We start from the raw sequence: 16,270 nt of genomic DNA, 5'->3' as shown, positions 1-16,270 counted from the left end.
AGCGATTCACCCACCCGCCCACGGACCCAGACACCCACCCACCGATCCACCGAAAACAATCTATCACCATGTCACACCTACCTGAAAAATCGTTGGCCTCGCCAGGATCGGTTCGGACTTCAGACCCCTCGTTCGTTGGTCTCGCGTGCCGTCATTCCAGAAGGAGACCGTGATCCATACTCGCATCGAGACGACGGCCGCGCCTTTGTTGCCGCATCCTCCCCCTGCTATATAACGACGCGTATCCCCATGACGCTAACCCTAACCGGTCCTACCCTGCTCCCTCTCCCGCTACTATAAAAGGCTGTAGCACAATCTACGGTGATACATCTTCTCAGTCGCCTGCTCTCGTCGCATCAGTTTTCTCGGTCTCCACGGATGGCTGCGAACTCCGTCCTCGCCAACGGCGGCAAGAGGCCGTCGCCCGGCCGCCTCGCGGCAGTGTACAGCGAGGTGCAGACTAGCCGCCTCAACCACCCCCTCCCCCTCCCCTCCGTCGTCAGGGGACCCTTCAAGATCGTCGACGGCCCACCGAGCTCCGCCTGCGGAAACCCCGGTATCTATCTCCCTTGTTTTGTCTCTCCCCCTTGTGTCTCTGGGTTTGGTTGTGATCTATATCGAGCGATCTGAGGCTAATGATGGTTTGTGTTGGTAATGCTTGTGATGATATCGATTGCAGATGAGATCAAGAAGCTGTTTCCTAATCTTTTCGGCCAGCCGTCCGCCACGCTGGTTCCGACGGGCTCCGCTCCTTCGGAGATGGCCGGGAGTCTCAAGGTCGGCGTGGTGCTCTCTGGAGGCCAGGCTCCTGGTGGGCACAATGTCATCTCTGGGATCTTTGGTGAGTGCTTCTTTTCATTGTTTCTTTTGGAAAATTTTCCCCTTTCTTTATCATTTTGTCGCTATGGAAGATTTGTTTTTTAGTTGATTGTGCGACGGATTAATTTCTTATTTCCTCGGGCATGGTAGATTACTTGCAGGATCGAGCCAAGGGGAGCACGATGTATGGATTCATGGGAGGTCCAGCGGGGATCATGAAATGCAAATACGTGGAACTCACTCCAGAGTTCATATATCCTTATAGAAATCAGGTATCTGGCTCACCCTAATAGTCTTCGATCAACCAACCGCATCTTTCTATGCTAGAGGGCTTATAGACCGTCACCGCGCCCCCCCCTCCCGCGCTCTTGAATTTCAAATTAATATTACTGTTCACACATGCTTACCTTGATCAGACAATAATCTTATGGATGAAAAATATATTTGAGGGAATAATGTTTTGGGTAGGAGTATTCGTGGTCTTTCTTTCTTGCTTGCTTTTTAATGGATGATTTAGCTTTTTTTGTTGCTTTCATCCAGAATCTGTAAGTTTAAATAGCAGAAAAAAAAAACTGAAGAAAGAAAAAGATGATTACTCTGTGCAAATATTGGTTGAGCCTGTAAAGCTTATGGTTTATAAGTAGTGCCATTGAGCCCAAATATTGTATCTAAGTATTTTGATGCCAATAAAATACAATAGATTTGCTCCCTGTTGCTGCTTTGACACTGTGAGGCGCTGTTGCCTCCAATAAGCTTGGCGATGGTTCATAATCATTGGTGATGGTTATGTCCTGCAATCTGAAATCCCACTGCTTTCAGTCCTAGATCCAACTCATAACTGTAATCCTCTCTCTTAATGTACGATAGAGCCAGACTAACCCACATTCATATTTAACTCTTATCAAGAAACATGGTTTGTAAACTTATTATGAAGCATTTTATAGGAATATGAGTCTAGATTTGGGCCTTTGTAATATCTGTGAATGACCGGTTCAATTGTTGGAAACTCCATGGAGGTTTATGAATTTACAACATACAAAGTTGAATAAGTAGAAAATGGAACAATACCATAATCCTTGTGTCATCCACTGGTCATCGGACTTATTTGGTCGTATTCGTAATCAAGAGGGATATGTACCATCACCTTGAGTTGCTTGCCTGACCGACCTATCCATAAAAGGTTATGGAAGTTATGAAGCGATTAACAAGACAAGCCCAACTGCAAGTCATCAATTAATGGACAATTTTTCTCAACAAAATCCAACACATTTATGACTTTTTATGAGAACTTATGAATAAGACAATTTACATTTAATATTATTGAATAAATTGGATTCGCATTCCATAATTTTACTTACACTTTGAAAAGGCTGTTGTAGGTGTTACAGCAACCATAACCACGGCCATGAAGATTTTATCCCAATTTTTTGGAAAGGCTTTGCAAAACCTCTTTTGCCAAGCATATCTATTTAGGACTACCTTTAGATAAAACAAGTGATGCACTGGCAATTGTGAATATCGAATTTGGATCTATCTCATAGTTTTTTCTTTTGTGTGTGTGTGTGTGTGTGTTTGTGTGTGTGTACAACTGGCTGTCAACCTAACTTATACTGGTCTGGGACCACCCATGATTGTTTTAAGTTGGATGACATGTGAAAACCAAAGGGGCTAGATAATAAACAGTGAAGAAGTGTGAGTTAATGGGTCTTTTTATTAAAACAAAAGTAACCATGCATTGGTTGGAGAGGAAGGGAAAATATCCACTGATCCATTCCTAGATTGTGAAAGTTATTGTTTGAATGTAAAATTCTTTGAGAAGGCATCATGGAAATTAAACTATTAAAATGCATATCGAAAGACATGATGCATTTGTAATCAAGGTAAAACCACAGAGTATCAGAAGCCAAAGTACTCTTCCATTATTCAACATAGTTCTCAGATAAAATTTGCCTAACATTGCATAACAGTAATCGTGGTGATATTGCATATTTGTTCATGCCTATATGTGCTGGTGGTTCTGTTGATGCAACACCATCTGCTATCATGCTATGACTGCTGACCAGTTGTTCTACTGTTGAGTTACGGTCTAATTGGTGGCCTATGCATATAAATATTTAGCCAGGTGTTCTACGTAGGTAGCACCTAGTATGTTCTAATTTCTTGCACACTTGTTTCATGCTTATGCAGTTTATAATTGCAAGTTTTAACTTCTTTTTTTGAATAATTTTTTTGGAAGTAAGTTATTTGACTTCAATCTTGTGGTTTTGATGTGGAAATAGGGTGGATTTGATATGATCTGCAGTGGAAGGGACAAAATTGAAACTCCAGAACAGGTGCTTATGGCCTATATTTACCTACAAATACCTCTTAAATAAATGTAGTACCTATTATCAGTCTTTTATCCCCGGTTTATGTGATTCTAAATTTTCATTCTTCTCATTTTTTAAAATCTGACCGATGGTCTCTTATGTCATATGCATCAGTTCAAGCAAGCTGAAGAGACAGCCTTGAAACTTGATTTGGATGGACTTGTTGTGATTGGTGGAGATGACTCCAATACCAATGCATGCCTTCTTGCTGAAAATTTTAGGTATAATGCTAGAGAGCACATTTCAGTTGACTATGCTACTTCATTCATTTTTCCCATGCCTGATTGGTGATACTGGTGTTCTAGTTCTCTGTTATTATTGTTCTTAATTGGAAGTTTTCACAATTTGTCTTATGGGATTAAATAGGGCAAAGAATATGAAAACTCGGGTTCTTGGATGCCCAAAGACAATTGATGGAGATCTCAAATGCAAGGAGGTTCCAACAAGTTTTGGCTTTGACACAGCTTGCAAGGTCAATTTCTTTTAAACTTCCCTTTTTTTCCCTCTATCTTTCTGTTGCTATATCTTGATCTTATAACTTTATAGTTATGCCCTCCCAATGTGGGTGTTGGAGTGTTCATGTCCCAAGACAAGTGCCTGTTATACCCAGATTTTTTAATTGATTGGCATGATGCTCATGCCTGAAGTTGAATGGTTGCCAACTTCTGGAGCTTCGTGTTCATTCTCTATGCAAGTTGATGCTTACATATGTATATATTCTTTGATAAGCTGTCACTTGTTTCACTCAAATCTGCAGTCCCTGCTATTTTGAATAGCATAAGTTGGAGTGTTTGGGTCTTTCTCTTCCTAGTGCTGTTTTGACTCACCTGCAGATTAGAGAACTTTACCATGTGAGCTTAGCTGGAATTCGGTGACTCTTCTTTTCTTCCTTTTTTTTTCCCCTAGTGATGGAATTTTCTCAAGGAATAAAGAATAGAGTCACAACTCAACTTTTAGTTCTTTTACTACAGCTAGCAAAAATAAATATTGTCATGATCCATCTTTCTATTATGATATTCACACTCTTTATTTTTGGATTCTTCTCCCACCTTGTTTCTTCAACCAAGCAAGGTGAAGATGGTAATAAAATACTTTAGACCTTCCAAAGTACTAGGGATTTAATTTTTAGTATGAACTGGCAATTCTCAGTATCAATTATCTATACATGTATACATTAATCATAGGTGAAACACAAAAAATATTGCCACTATAATCTAGAACAGATGAGGGAAATTGCATTAATATCATATCATTTATGTTTTGTGAAAGAATGAACCAAATGCCATCTAATCAAGTGCAATAATGACTCATCAATGAGTGATAATGTCAAGGACCCAAGGCTTTTAGTTTTCTCCATGACTTTGATATGGGCCTATGCCATGCTATCGAGGGGAAACTTTTTAGTTCCACAGTGGGGCCATGCGCAATACATGAAAGACCTTCATTTTACGAAAGGGATTGTAATTCTCAATATCTTAGGGCCCCGCAGGAACCTCAAAGTCTACGATGTATTCTAGTCAACCTAGTGTTTTCCATGCAACAGATCTAAACTAGGCCTTCTCAAACATCTTCCTAAATATTTCTCTTTTAGAATTAATCAAAACCAGCATTTGTTTTAGAGTTCAGCCATAGAAGTGGCATATATATATATATATATATATATATATATATATATATATATATATATTCTAGAGCGAGTTATGAGAAGATCTGTAAGCATTGCAAAGCTAATGTTCCAAGAAATCTTAGGAAAATAAATCTTTTAATGGAAGTTTGGCTATCCTGAAGTCCAAATCTCATAGACATTTATATATTACACTTCAATATTTTGCGTAACAGGTGTTTTAACATTCATTTATTAAGGGTATGCAAATTATCTGGTATTTCAAATTTTTTTTTTTCCTATTATCCCAACGGCAAGCCAATGAATTAGTACACCAAAAGGTTTTAAACAAAACACTTTACTTCAAAAAAATGCTAGTTAATTTTCTTGACCTTTTTATCTTTCTTTTTTAATTTTTATAAAGGTTTGGCATTTATTTTTTTCCCTAAATTTCAGCTAATAGTATAAAACAAACCACTAAATTTTCTGAAGCTGAACCTATTTGGTCAACTGAAGTTGATGGTAATGTTGAGTTTTTGATTGTAGATAAAATTCATCAAACTATTACAAATTGATTACAACAGATTGTTTTCTATTTTGGCTGTTTGGGTTTTAATATAATTTCCATTACTAGACATATTTTCCGATATTGAACCTTCTATTCTCCCTCTAGCAGTAGACTCTCTTCAAGTTTAAGAACCTTAAAGGTTGCTTCTCAGTTGTATGAGTATGAATTTCATAATCAACAATTAGGCCTTTACTGTTCAACTAGTCTTTTAGGTCTCATGGTGGAACCGTTGTTGCCAAAGTTGCATCGGTTAATAACAAGGTTTTACATGCTGTGGGATGGGGCCACCCCAGGTATTTTTTTTGGAATGAGACACCTTGTGTCCCAACACTTGGATGCCGGTTGTCCTGCTTTGACACTCAGGACAGCGCCCTGTCCCAACACTGGAGATGGTGGGATGCCCTATCTCATGGATATTCAAAACCTTGGTTAAGAATGTAATTATGTAGGCCTCTGCAGGTTTTCTGCTGGTCACAGAACATATGCAAACTAGATTGGATCACACAATGATCAATTATGTGGACTCTGGATAGAAGGGATAAAGCTAGTTGTTTGAGGTATCATAGAATGACAATCGACTTGATATCATTAAATTAACATACCTTGTGTTGTTAACATTGAGTTGTTATTATTCTATCTTTTTTTTGTACAATGCTGCCACCTCCTAAAAAGGAATTTTGCCTGGTATCATCGGTCCGCATTCTTCCAAGTTTGCTCTAGTCTCTTCTTTTTTCTATCACCAACCTAGATTGGGGTACCCTCCTCATAAGGGCCATTCTGGTCTACATTACACAGATTATAAACCATCGTTAGATGGTTCTTGCTCCATATCATTTATCCATGCTTTTTCCCTCTTCAATCAAACCACATATCCACCTCAATATTCATATCTTGACATTATTCATGTTACATTTACATGTCCTCTACTTTGACCAATTTTGGGTTACAAACTATCTTATAATATTAAATTCCTAGTGGTGATAAATGATGGCCATTCACCCCAGAGGTTCGTCTCTGCTATATCTTACCTTGTTTGGTCCTACAATAGACATGAGCCTCTATCTTTTCATTTGTTTGTATAATAAACCAAGATAGCTAATAAGGGTTTTTTTGGGTGCTTTTTGCTCTAACTATACTCTCATAAGAGCTGCACTTTGTATCCTCTATGCTGGCCAAGACTGTTTTATAAATCTTCCTCTCATTATTTATCTTGATTAATTATGAATTGCCTTATATTATGCATGCCTTATGAATTTTTTATATTAATTTTATCTGTCTAGAATCAATTGGGGCTCCTTTTGGAAATTGTGTAGATATCCCGTAATTAATGGGAGATAGAGCTTTGATATACTAGAGTGGTTGTGTATTCTTTTCCGGATATATGGTTTATTTTTAGTTGATTAAGATGAATGTCCAAAGTCCAAACCATAGTCAATATCTTGCAAATTTAAATAATCTAGAATGGTGTTGCTATGATTGGGCAATCCATGATTTGGATTAAAAAAAGCAGAAAACCATCTTGTTTGGGCATTTGGATTGTTTTTGCCTTTTTGGAAAAGATTTGGTGATTGAACTTTAGGTCATCCAATGCAAATTGTGGATCGTCCAATCCATTTGATCATCCTTTTCACTTAAACTGGCTTTTTGTGCACCCCATGCATGAATAGAATGATGCCTCCCCTGTTCATGCATGAAGAGTGCACGTGCACCCCCACCTCCCTCCCCCCCCCCCCCCCCGAAAAAAAACCAAAACACCCCCACCACAAAAAAAAAGAAAAGAAAAGAGGTTTATTGTTTGCTTTAATTTTGAAAATAATTTAAGAGAGGGACTTCTTTTCCTAAGCTTTGTCAGAACGTGTAGATTGATCATCAAATATTTATTAGACTAGGAATTTTTTCTCTGCACTCTTGTTGGGAAGCTGAATGGTTCTGTATGTGTGAGTGAGAAAACTGAACAGGGAATAACCTGTCTTTTGGTAATTATCGTCCTCTCTTAGGAAATGCATCATGTTCTTAGGAGGTGGATTTGTATAAGTGAGCATAAAAGGCAGTGTGTGATGTCATTGTGATGTTTCTGGTCCTCAGCCTCCCATCTAGTTGGTGACAAATGAACTTAAAGTCATTGACTACAATATTTTTGTCTTCACTTACAGGTGCATGTTACAAACATGCACAAAAACACGTACAATGTGCGGTTTTGTTGTCACATAGTTGGAAGTACTGTCTTGAATTCCATCATATAAGAGGTGCAAATTTTGATCTTTCTTGCAGGACATGCATGATTTTCTTTTCACCTCCTAGACTCATGGCTGTCTTGTGTTTTACTCACATTGTCGATGTCCTCACTGCACATTGTGGGGCTTGTTTCTTTCTTTGCAGATATATGCTGAAATGATAGGAAATGTTATGACAGATGCGCGGTCAACTGGCAAATATTACCACTGTAAGCTTCTTCATTGTTGATAATTACAAAATTAGTAACATGCTTTTCAAGCTGCTTTGGTGTTAGGTGCTGAAGCATTATCAAGATATGGCTTACCACTTGTGGCTGATTTATAGCATTTCTGCAGATTGGCTTTTCTTAATAGGAGGTTGTGTTTACGTTCTTGATTACTATTGATATACACCTCATATTTAAAGGTTTGCGGATAATCACTTTTATAAGGCAGAATTATATTTCTGGACTGAGTTCTTGTCTTTCCTTAGCCTGGGCTAATTTAATGTTCAACATGCAGAAGTTTTTCATGTCTTTCATAATTAGTTAATTGAGGCAATTGCAGTGCTGTTTGCCTGCTCATGTCAGTAGCTAGTCTTTCAGTCCGATATATTTCAAATTTCTCATTCTAATTTTTTTGTTGCTTTGTAGTGAAAAACCATTGAATGTAGATCTGCTGGGTTTTCAAAAAATTTTTATGTTATCATTATTATTCGCAAATGCCTGTTTTCCATGCTGAGTATTTGCAAAGCCAGTTATTTGCTTCTCTAAGCAAACCTCGAAATGCTTATTGCTTCTGCAGTTGTAAGGCTTATGGGACGTGCTGCTTCTCACATCACATTGGAATGCGCTTTACAAACACATCCGAATATTACTATCGTTGGAGAAGAGGTGATTTTCTCATTTTCTTGCAGATTTTATTTTAAGCGAACTATTTGAGAATATGTAACTTTGCATTACGATGTGCTGCCACGGCACAGGTTTTCATCATCAATATTTAAACTTGCCTCAGTCCAATCAATATTTACAAGGGTGTTTGAGGCTGTCTCGCTCTCGCCTCATGCCCTGATGCAAGTCACTATAAGTGTTGCTAGTTATATGAATTGAAGCAACACGCAATGTATAGAAAAGCTTGTGGGGTTCTTAAGCTGCATCTTACTGCATGTTGTAATGTATAAGGCTTTGATTACTGTTACAACTCATGTAGTGGGCAAGTATTATTTATTTTACATGATGTTTCCACATGTATGAAAATTCCAAGTTTTGCTATTGGTGGATTTGGAGCTGCACAATTTGTGTTCCATAGGAATTTGAAAATATTGAGATATTAAACAAGAGGCTAATTCTTCATATATTTTGCTTAATATTTGTGGAGTTATGTATTGTTGCTACACAAAAGCTTGGGTCACAATCCCATCCAAGCATATGACCATCATATTAATCATGTTTCTACCAAAGTATTTATTTCATAAAATGGAAATCCATATACACATGCCAATGTTTTTCCCCCTTTATTGTCATACTTGCTAGCGAGCTCTTATCACATATTTTGCAATTTAGGTCCAAATATTTGATTAATTTAATTCAAATATCTCAATGTTAAGGTCCTATTCTTGCTTATCTCAATTCTTGATGCTTGGTTGGATGGCTTTCTTTTGCCCAGTTTTGCCTCATTCATCCTGTTCTTAATTGATTAGAGAGCTAAGCTTTGCCGATATCTCAGAAGTACCTGATTCATGACACTTTTGACATTCTTCATCAACTTTATGCTCTAATTGATAGATATTTTATGCACTGGACGTTTCTTGCCCCTTATTTGTAGCATGCATGATGCACTCAATGGCTTGATAGCATGGTGTCTGATCTGAATCTGATAGTGAATTTGTGTATTCCAACAAGGGTTTACCATCTTAATGAGATGGCTGAACCCTTATGTTTTATGAGACAGCTTATTGAAATTGTTTGTTTATATAATTATTTAACTAGCATTTTCTGAACTCGCAATGAGGGTCTTGTATTATGAAGTAATATAATAATGTTTAGATTGGCTAATTTCCTTGTACCACAATGATTAAACAGATTGTTGTATCTTTATTAGACCATAATAATGCAATGGCGTCATTTGATTTTTTTTTTTTTTTTGATGTTTTTGTGGCCAGTAAATCTATGGAATTGCACTTCTAGAATAGTATGAGATAGGAAAATAAAATGAAGTATAATAACAAAGGAAGCATCTCAACATCCTTTGTGGGACAGTATTCCAAAGTTCAATATATGCTGAAATTTGACAACATACACCTTTTATTGGAAAATTTAAGAAAAGGCATTAACTGCCTGCTGGTGTCTTTTCAGCCCTCTGGATATCGCTGGTGGTTCATGATTGATCCTTATGTAAAGCTTTTCACAGTGTGTGTCTGAACTCTGAATATCTTCATTTATGTAATTATTTTTTTGTTCTACCTTCTCCAGGTTTTTGATATTTGTTTTAGATCCTTTATATTGTATATAGGTCCTAAAAATATCTGCTTTGTAGTCACTCATTAAATGCTGTTTCACTGACTAATATTATTATGGCATCTGTCCGTTGAATTCCATTTTATCTATTTTCCATAACACATTCTGGTGAGCAGTTGCATTAGTACCAAAATGGTTGCTTGTATTCTTGTAATAAATGACTCATGCGTATACTCATTTAATGTATGCACGTTCATGGATTTTAAATGCCTGATCATGACTTTCTATTGTCAATTATTTTATCGGGCATCTCTGTTTGTTTTTTACAATCGTATGAAATTTATCATTTGTTGCAGGTGGCTGCCAACAAGCTAACACTAAAAAATGTCACAGACTACATTACTGATATAATCTGCAAGCGTGCAGAGCTTGGTTACAATTATGGGGTCATACTTATACCGGAAGGTTTGATTGATTTTATTCCAGAGGTATGCCATACTTTACTTTCTTTAGTTTTCTTGAGTCTGAGGTTGGTTCCAAAGGCCCCCTTGGACTTGTCTTGCGTTATTAATAGTCTGACAGTTATTGGGTTAAAGAATGTTGATATTCTGCCATCTTCAGGTTCAGCAACTTATATCAGAACTAAATGAGATCTTAGCTCATGATGTTGTTGATGAGGAGGGACTGTGGAAAAAAAAGCTTAGTCATCAATCTCAGCTTCTCTTTGAATTTCTACCCCAAGCTATCCAAGAACAACTGTTGTTAGAAAGAGATCCACATGGAAACGTACAGGTACTTGAAGTATTTAAGTTTCGTGTTTAGTTTCTCATCCTTGTAAATTGTGTGAATCGAATTGTCGTTCCCATTGTATTATGCCTTCTTATTTGAAATGGTTAGGTCGCCAAGATTGAAACTGAAAAAATGCTTATTTCCATGGTTGAAACTGAGTTGGACAAGAGAAAGTCAGAGGGAAGATATGCAGAGCAGTTTAAAGGGCAATCCCACTTTTTTGGGTAACCATAATACTCGCCGTTTATTTTGTTTAAAAAAAATTTATGACCGTCCCAAGATAATTATTCCTTTTGATTTCTAACCATCATGCTGATCAGCAAATTTTGTAATGATATAACTTGCTGGTTATTTTTTGTTTTTTGTTTTTTTTTTTTAAATTATGACTGTCCCAAGATAATTATTCTGTTTGATTTTTAACTATCTGCATGATCAGCAAATTTTGTTAGGACAGATCTGGAGCACCTTATCAATCACATTCTAAACCCACTGTTACACTGTAACAGAAGTGCCTTTGCACATCTTTCTGCTTCTGATTTTTGCAATGTGGATTTAAATTGCAGTTATGAAGGAAGATGTGGTTTGCCCACTAATTTTGATGCTACATATTGCTATGCATTGGGTTATGCTGGAGGAGCTCTTCTCCACTCTGGAAAGACTGGCCTCATTTCTTCAGTATGTGACATCTACCATCTATTATTGTTCTGTTTAACAAGTTTGCAGATGACATTCAGTCTTAATTTTTGTATTCATCTGCTTCATGCAGCCTAAATCATGTTTCGTGAAACCTGGTTGTACCATTTCATGTAAATAACCATTTTCACTGCACTGCTTTGTCTTGATTGGAACAGATATGCTTCATCAGAATATAAGAAGTTAAATTAATGAAGAAAAATAAACTAGTAAATATGAGAATTCTCCTGAAAGACTACAGCAAAGAATGTTATTCTGTATCTTTAGCATGGAACAATGCACATTGATGGCTAGAAGCTTTTATGATTCTGCCTTCGGTGCTGCACCTGCTTAAGGACCTCTCTAGAATCTCACTCTATATCTCTGCCTCATAGGCGCTTTTTTCTGTAAATTGTTCTAATTTTTCACTTTCCATCCTGCAGCTGAATCTGCTTTTCACACCTGCTTCGACTTCAAGTAACTAAGCATTGCACGTCTATTCACGATGTTGTCTTCTTGAATTTGGTTGTAAGATTGATGTGCACAACATTTGATGTCATAATCAATGTTATCCATTTCATTAAATTTTAATTTACTTTCGAATATTGATTGACATGTATGTTATAAGAAATTTCCACTCACTGGATTTCTGAATTCAGCCTGATTACATCTAAGACTTTTTCTTTTGAACTTCTGACGGCATGTTGACTTATAAAATTGTTAAAAGGTAGGAATCAAAGATGGCCCTATTAGCCACCAAAACTTGCGTAGTTCTATCATTATTCTTGTTCGACTTTTTCTGGAAATATCTTTGCCATCCTTTCATGATTTCATTGTTCTATATGAGTAGTCTACCATTTTCATTCCATGTATTTCATGTGGTCTAGATTCTGTCTTATTTTTGCTATCTGGATGATATCTTTCTCACCCTCCTTTGATTTCAATTTCTAATATGTACTGAACACTACATATTTTACCTCAGTGACTTCTTGACCTCACTTTCATAATTTTTTTTTCCTTGACTTTAATTTTCTAGTTGTCATTTCCTAGGATGCAAACATCTTTAGCATTGAATTTCACTTGCTATGAAAGTGCCAGATTTAGAACCATTGGTAGGTGAATTCTGTAAGTTAATATATGAAGGTTTATCCTTACCAGTTAATTTTGTCAAGAGCTTTATAGCATATTTAACTAATCAAAAAATTATTCTGAAATTCTAGCCTTGCCTATAAAACACAGATATGATCTTATCCTGGTTTTGACCCAAGCAGTAGAAGCCTATGGGTCAAGTCTTAGACTAATCCTTGACCTGAAGCCAAAATGCATCAGATCTGGTTTGGGTAGACTTCGACTTGACCTGATTTTCTCGCTCTCTAGGCCAGATTTATTATCTGGACATGATATGCATTCTTTGTAACAATGGCTGTTAATTTTGATAGCTTACGTACCAGTAAGATCAGTTTGTTTTCTATTCTGCTACCAATTTATTATCCCTATATTCTTGATTTTGTATTACTATGCAATTTGTGAGATATGGACATACCATACAAAACTTTGCGTGAACGAATTATATTCAACCCATAAGTGAATGGGTTGGTTTTGAGCTAATTTATGACTTGTAGTCAATTTCGGTAATAGCTTGGTTTTGTTAGATCAAGACTTCACCTGATGACTTGCATTTAGTCCAAATCTGTTATGTGGACACTGATGCATACTCTGCAAGATTGTCTATTCATTTACAAAATCTAGATACACTTTTGTTGTGTCAGCAACTTATTATGTCATCTTCTTCATATTGTTACATTATGTAGCAAGATTAATCATCTCAGATGTCCGCCTTATTTTCTGCTTTTTGCTAACATGACTTTTAGAAGCTCTCGACAACTTTACATTGGATTGCTCTAATATAATTGGAGTACAGTTGTGTTTGGATTATGATGGTGGTATATCTTTATTCATATTTGCAATTTTATTTATGTTAATTGGATAAGGATCTTATGTATTTATTGGTAAGAATAATACAGCTCTATGTATTCACTGGACTTCTATAATTTCAGTAATGCTCCCCTTTTTTGGTGTCGTTGCTTCCAGGTGGGTAACTTGTGTGCGCCTGTTGAGGAATGGACTGTTGGAGGGACTGCACTGACTTCTTTAATGGATGTTGAGAGGAGACATGGTATGTGATAAACTATCCCTGTTCCTTGTATTGTGAATGTCCGACCTTTCTATTTTTATTCCATTAGATTTTTTTTCTTTTATTTTTCTATTTTTTATCTATATTCCCGATTTCCCCTTCTGGGAGACTAGGTACTATCATGATGTTGCCAACACTTGAGCATAAGACTCCAGGCTTTAACGGCTCTACTTTTCCATAAATTCTTGGATTATCCTTCTCCAGTCTCTCTTTTATCCCATCCCACCAATTTGGCTCACATGCATAGCGTGTGTAGATTTCTTTTTTTGTCCTATAAAATGGACCATGTGCAATGCATGTGTATGAGAAACATGGACATCTGCAGCACATCACTAATGCACTCCCGAGTTGGAGTTCTGGCTATATATAACAATGTAGTGAAAGTACCCTGTGGATGAAGCTTCATGCCTTTCTTTTTAGTTGACATACTATAATCTCTTTAACTTTATTTCCTTAGTTCTTTTTGCCAATATCATGTGTATTTTCCTTACTCCTATGATGTAAATTAACAACTATAACTCCCTTGCAACTTGACCTTGAGCTTTTCTTGGAATATTGGAAAAGCATCGTTGACTGGATGAGTAAAAATATGAAAGTTTATGGGAAGGTATGTGTTACTTGTTTTTCTTGCAACATGATGGGACATTCGCGCCCCACACCACCCCCCCCCCCCCCTCCTCTTTTGTTTGTTTTTTTTTTTTTTGTTTCCATTGAAAGGAGACTTTGGAATGCAATTATGCTTCTTTATGTGGAAGAAGATATTTGGTTTTTTGTAGATTGATAAATTTATAACTTTCTAATTAGGTCAGCGATAACTTTTCTGAGTTTTTATGTTTAATATTGTAGTTGTGCTAAAGTAGTTGCAGAAATAACTGCAGGCTGAGAACTATTGAAAGCTGAATGAAAGAGGCACGCATAAATCTTTTGCTTTCCTTGCACTGAATTAGGGTATACTTAGATGGGAAACTAATGTGGAGTAAGCTGGTGGATTCAGGGGGACCAGCAATTAATCTGGCAAGGCTGTATATTCAAAGCTGCATTTTGAGTGGTATTTTATTTTTATTTTTTGATAACAGCATCAGAAGTAATGTTTAGGAAGATTAAAAATTGATGGAACCAATTTAAATCAAGTGTTCTGTAGAATGACCGATACCTTAAATGCTCATATTAATTTTTTCTTGTGCTGCATGGTGAGTGGTGATAATTGGTCCAATCTCTTTGTACATGGTTTGTTTATGAACTTTCCCTTGAAGTTACCGGTATAAAGGCCTTCTGAAGTAATGCAACTGAAGGATCAGAACTGATCTTCATTATAACCTTATGCATGGTATGATCTTCAACCATGTGTTATCCAAATATGAAGACTATGATAAAATTGTGTGCATATAGGCAGTATGCCATAATTCCATTTGTATTTGATAATTTTTTAAAAAAATTAATAGAAGCCAACTGAATTTTACTTGGTTGTAGTTTTCTGTTGCTTTCCACCTTTCTCATGGTGGTACACGCGATAAGCCTTAGTTCACGCATTTGTGATATGAGGATACTAAGGTCCATGTCATATCTGGTTTGAGAATCCGCGACAGGAATATATTGTCTGGCTAAGCATGCATTGCATGGTTGGTTACATTTAGTTATAGAAGCAATTTTAGAATAATGTTTGTGGTATTATTGGACATAACGACTTGTGAGCTTGCGTGCAGGTAAGTTCAAGCCTGTGATAAAGAAGGCAATGGTGGAACTTCAAGGTAGATCTTGTGCTCTTACCAACAATCACTCAGGCCGTCTCTTTCCCCTATTTTCTCTTTACCTGGTCTATTGTCGAGCTCACGAACTTCTCTATTATTTTTATTTTTATTTTTATTTTTTGGGTTTAATGTTTCAGGTGCACCGTTTAAAAAGTTTTCGTCCATGCGAGATGAGTGGGCCCTGAACAACAGATATATCAGCCCAGGTATGTTTTCTTCCGTGGGGCCAATTCTCTCTTGCTTCCGCAGTGCGATATGGATGACTTCAAAGTAAATGTCGTTTGTGATGAACCTCTCCTCAGGCCCAATTCAATTTATTGGCCCTGGATGCAATGATGTCAATCACACTCTACGGCTGGAACTTGGAGCCCAGGCATACTGATCTGTCATATTGCTAACATGCTTTCCACGAGGAGGGAAAAAAAAAAAGGAAAACCTCTGATTGAGAGTGTTTCTCCTTATTTTAAAGGGTCAATGAAACATGGAGAGCCTGTTTTAGATTGTCATCTCAGATTACAAATAATAACATTTTTTATGTTTGTAGAGTCGCAAATCAGAGGGAAATTGATTTTTTGGTTGACTGATGTTATCATTTTAGCATAAATTATTCTTGAAGCAAGCTAGCTGATGTTTCAATAAAAGTTGATTTTGAATCCCTCCAACCAACTCCCCCCGCTCGCTCTCTCTCCCCCCATCTTTTCTGCATATCTATGGTGGCTGAACCACATAACAGTCTACCACCTATGGAAGGCTTATTGTGCCGTAAGCCAGACGTTACAATCAGTAGATTGCCTTCGCCACCGACCGTTGATTGAATCGTATTCGGTAAGATGGGCCCA

At 36.9% G+C, this 16,270-nt stretch overlaps 1 protein-coding gene across 1 annotated transcript; it reads left to right on the top strand.

The window, feature by feature from the left end:
- Positions 1-39: 39 nt before the first annotated feature.
- On the top strand, positions 40-16,087 carry LOC105050075 (pyrophosphate--fructose 6-phosphate 1-phosphotransferase subunit beta). Its single transcript, XM_010929935.4, has 16 exons — positions 40-556; positions 680-841; positions 970-1,091; positions 3,099-3,152; positions 3,303-3,409; positions 3,555-3,660; positions 7,739-7,802; positions 8,377-8,465; positions 10,385-10,516; positions 10,650-10,820; positions 10,926-11,041; positions 11,381-11,492; positions 13,581-13,665; positions 15,387-15,431; positions 15,569-15,637; positions 15,734-16,087. The coding sequence occupies exons 1-16, from the start codon at positions 379-381 to the stop codon at positions 15,811-15,813; spliced, it is 1,692 nt and encodes a 563-aa protein (XP_010928237.1). The 5' UTR covers positions 40-378; the 3' UTR covers positions 15,814-16,087.
- The last annotated feature ends 183 nt before the right edge of the window (positions 16,088-16,270 follow it).

This window comes from Elaeis guineensis, chromosome 8, assembly GCF_000442705.2.
Source record: "Elaeis guineensis isolate ETL-2024a chromosome 8, EG11, whole genome shotgun sequence".
Taxonomy (NCBI): domain Eukaryota; kingdom Viridiplantae; phylum Streptophyta; class Magnoliopsida; order Arecales; family Arecaceae; genus Elaeis; species Elaeis guineensis.
The sequence above is the reverse complement of the archived record's forward strand: the minus strand, read 5'-3'. Positions and strand labels throughout refer to the sequence as shown.

Bases quoted from the DNA above. Each gene is read 5' to 3' on its own strand.
- LOC105050075 (XM_010929935.4), top strand. From the start codon at position 379: ATGGCTGCGAACTCCGTCCTCGCCAACGGCGGCAAGAGGCCGTCGCCC. The intron at 3,153-3,302 runs GTGCTTATGGCC...CATATGCATCAG, and splicing joins AAATTGAAACTCCAGAACAG to TTCAAGCAAGCTGAAGAGAC. The intron at 3,661-7,738 runs GTCAATTTCTTT...CTTTCTTTGCAG, and splicing joins GCTTTGACACAGCTTGCAAG to ATATATGCTGAAATGATAGG.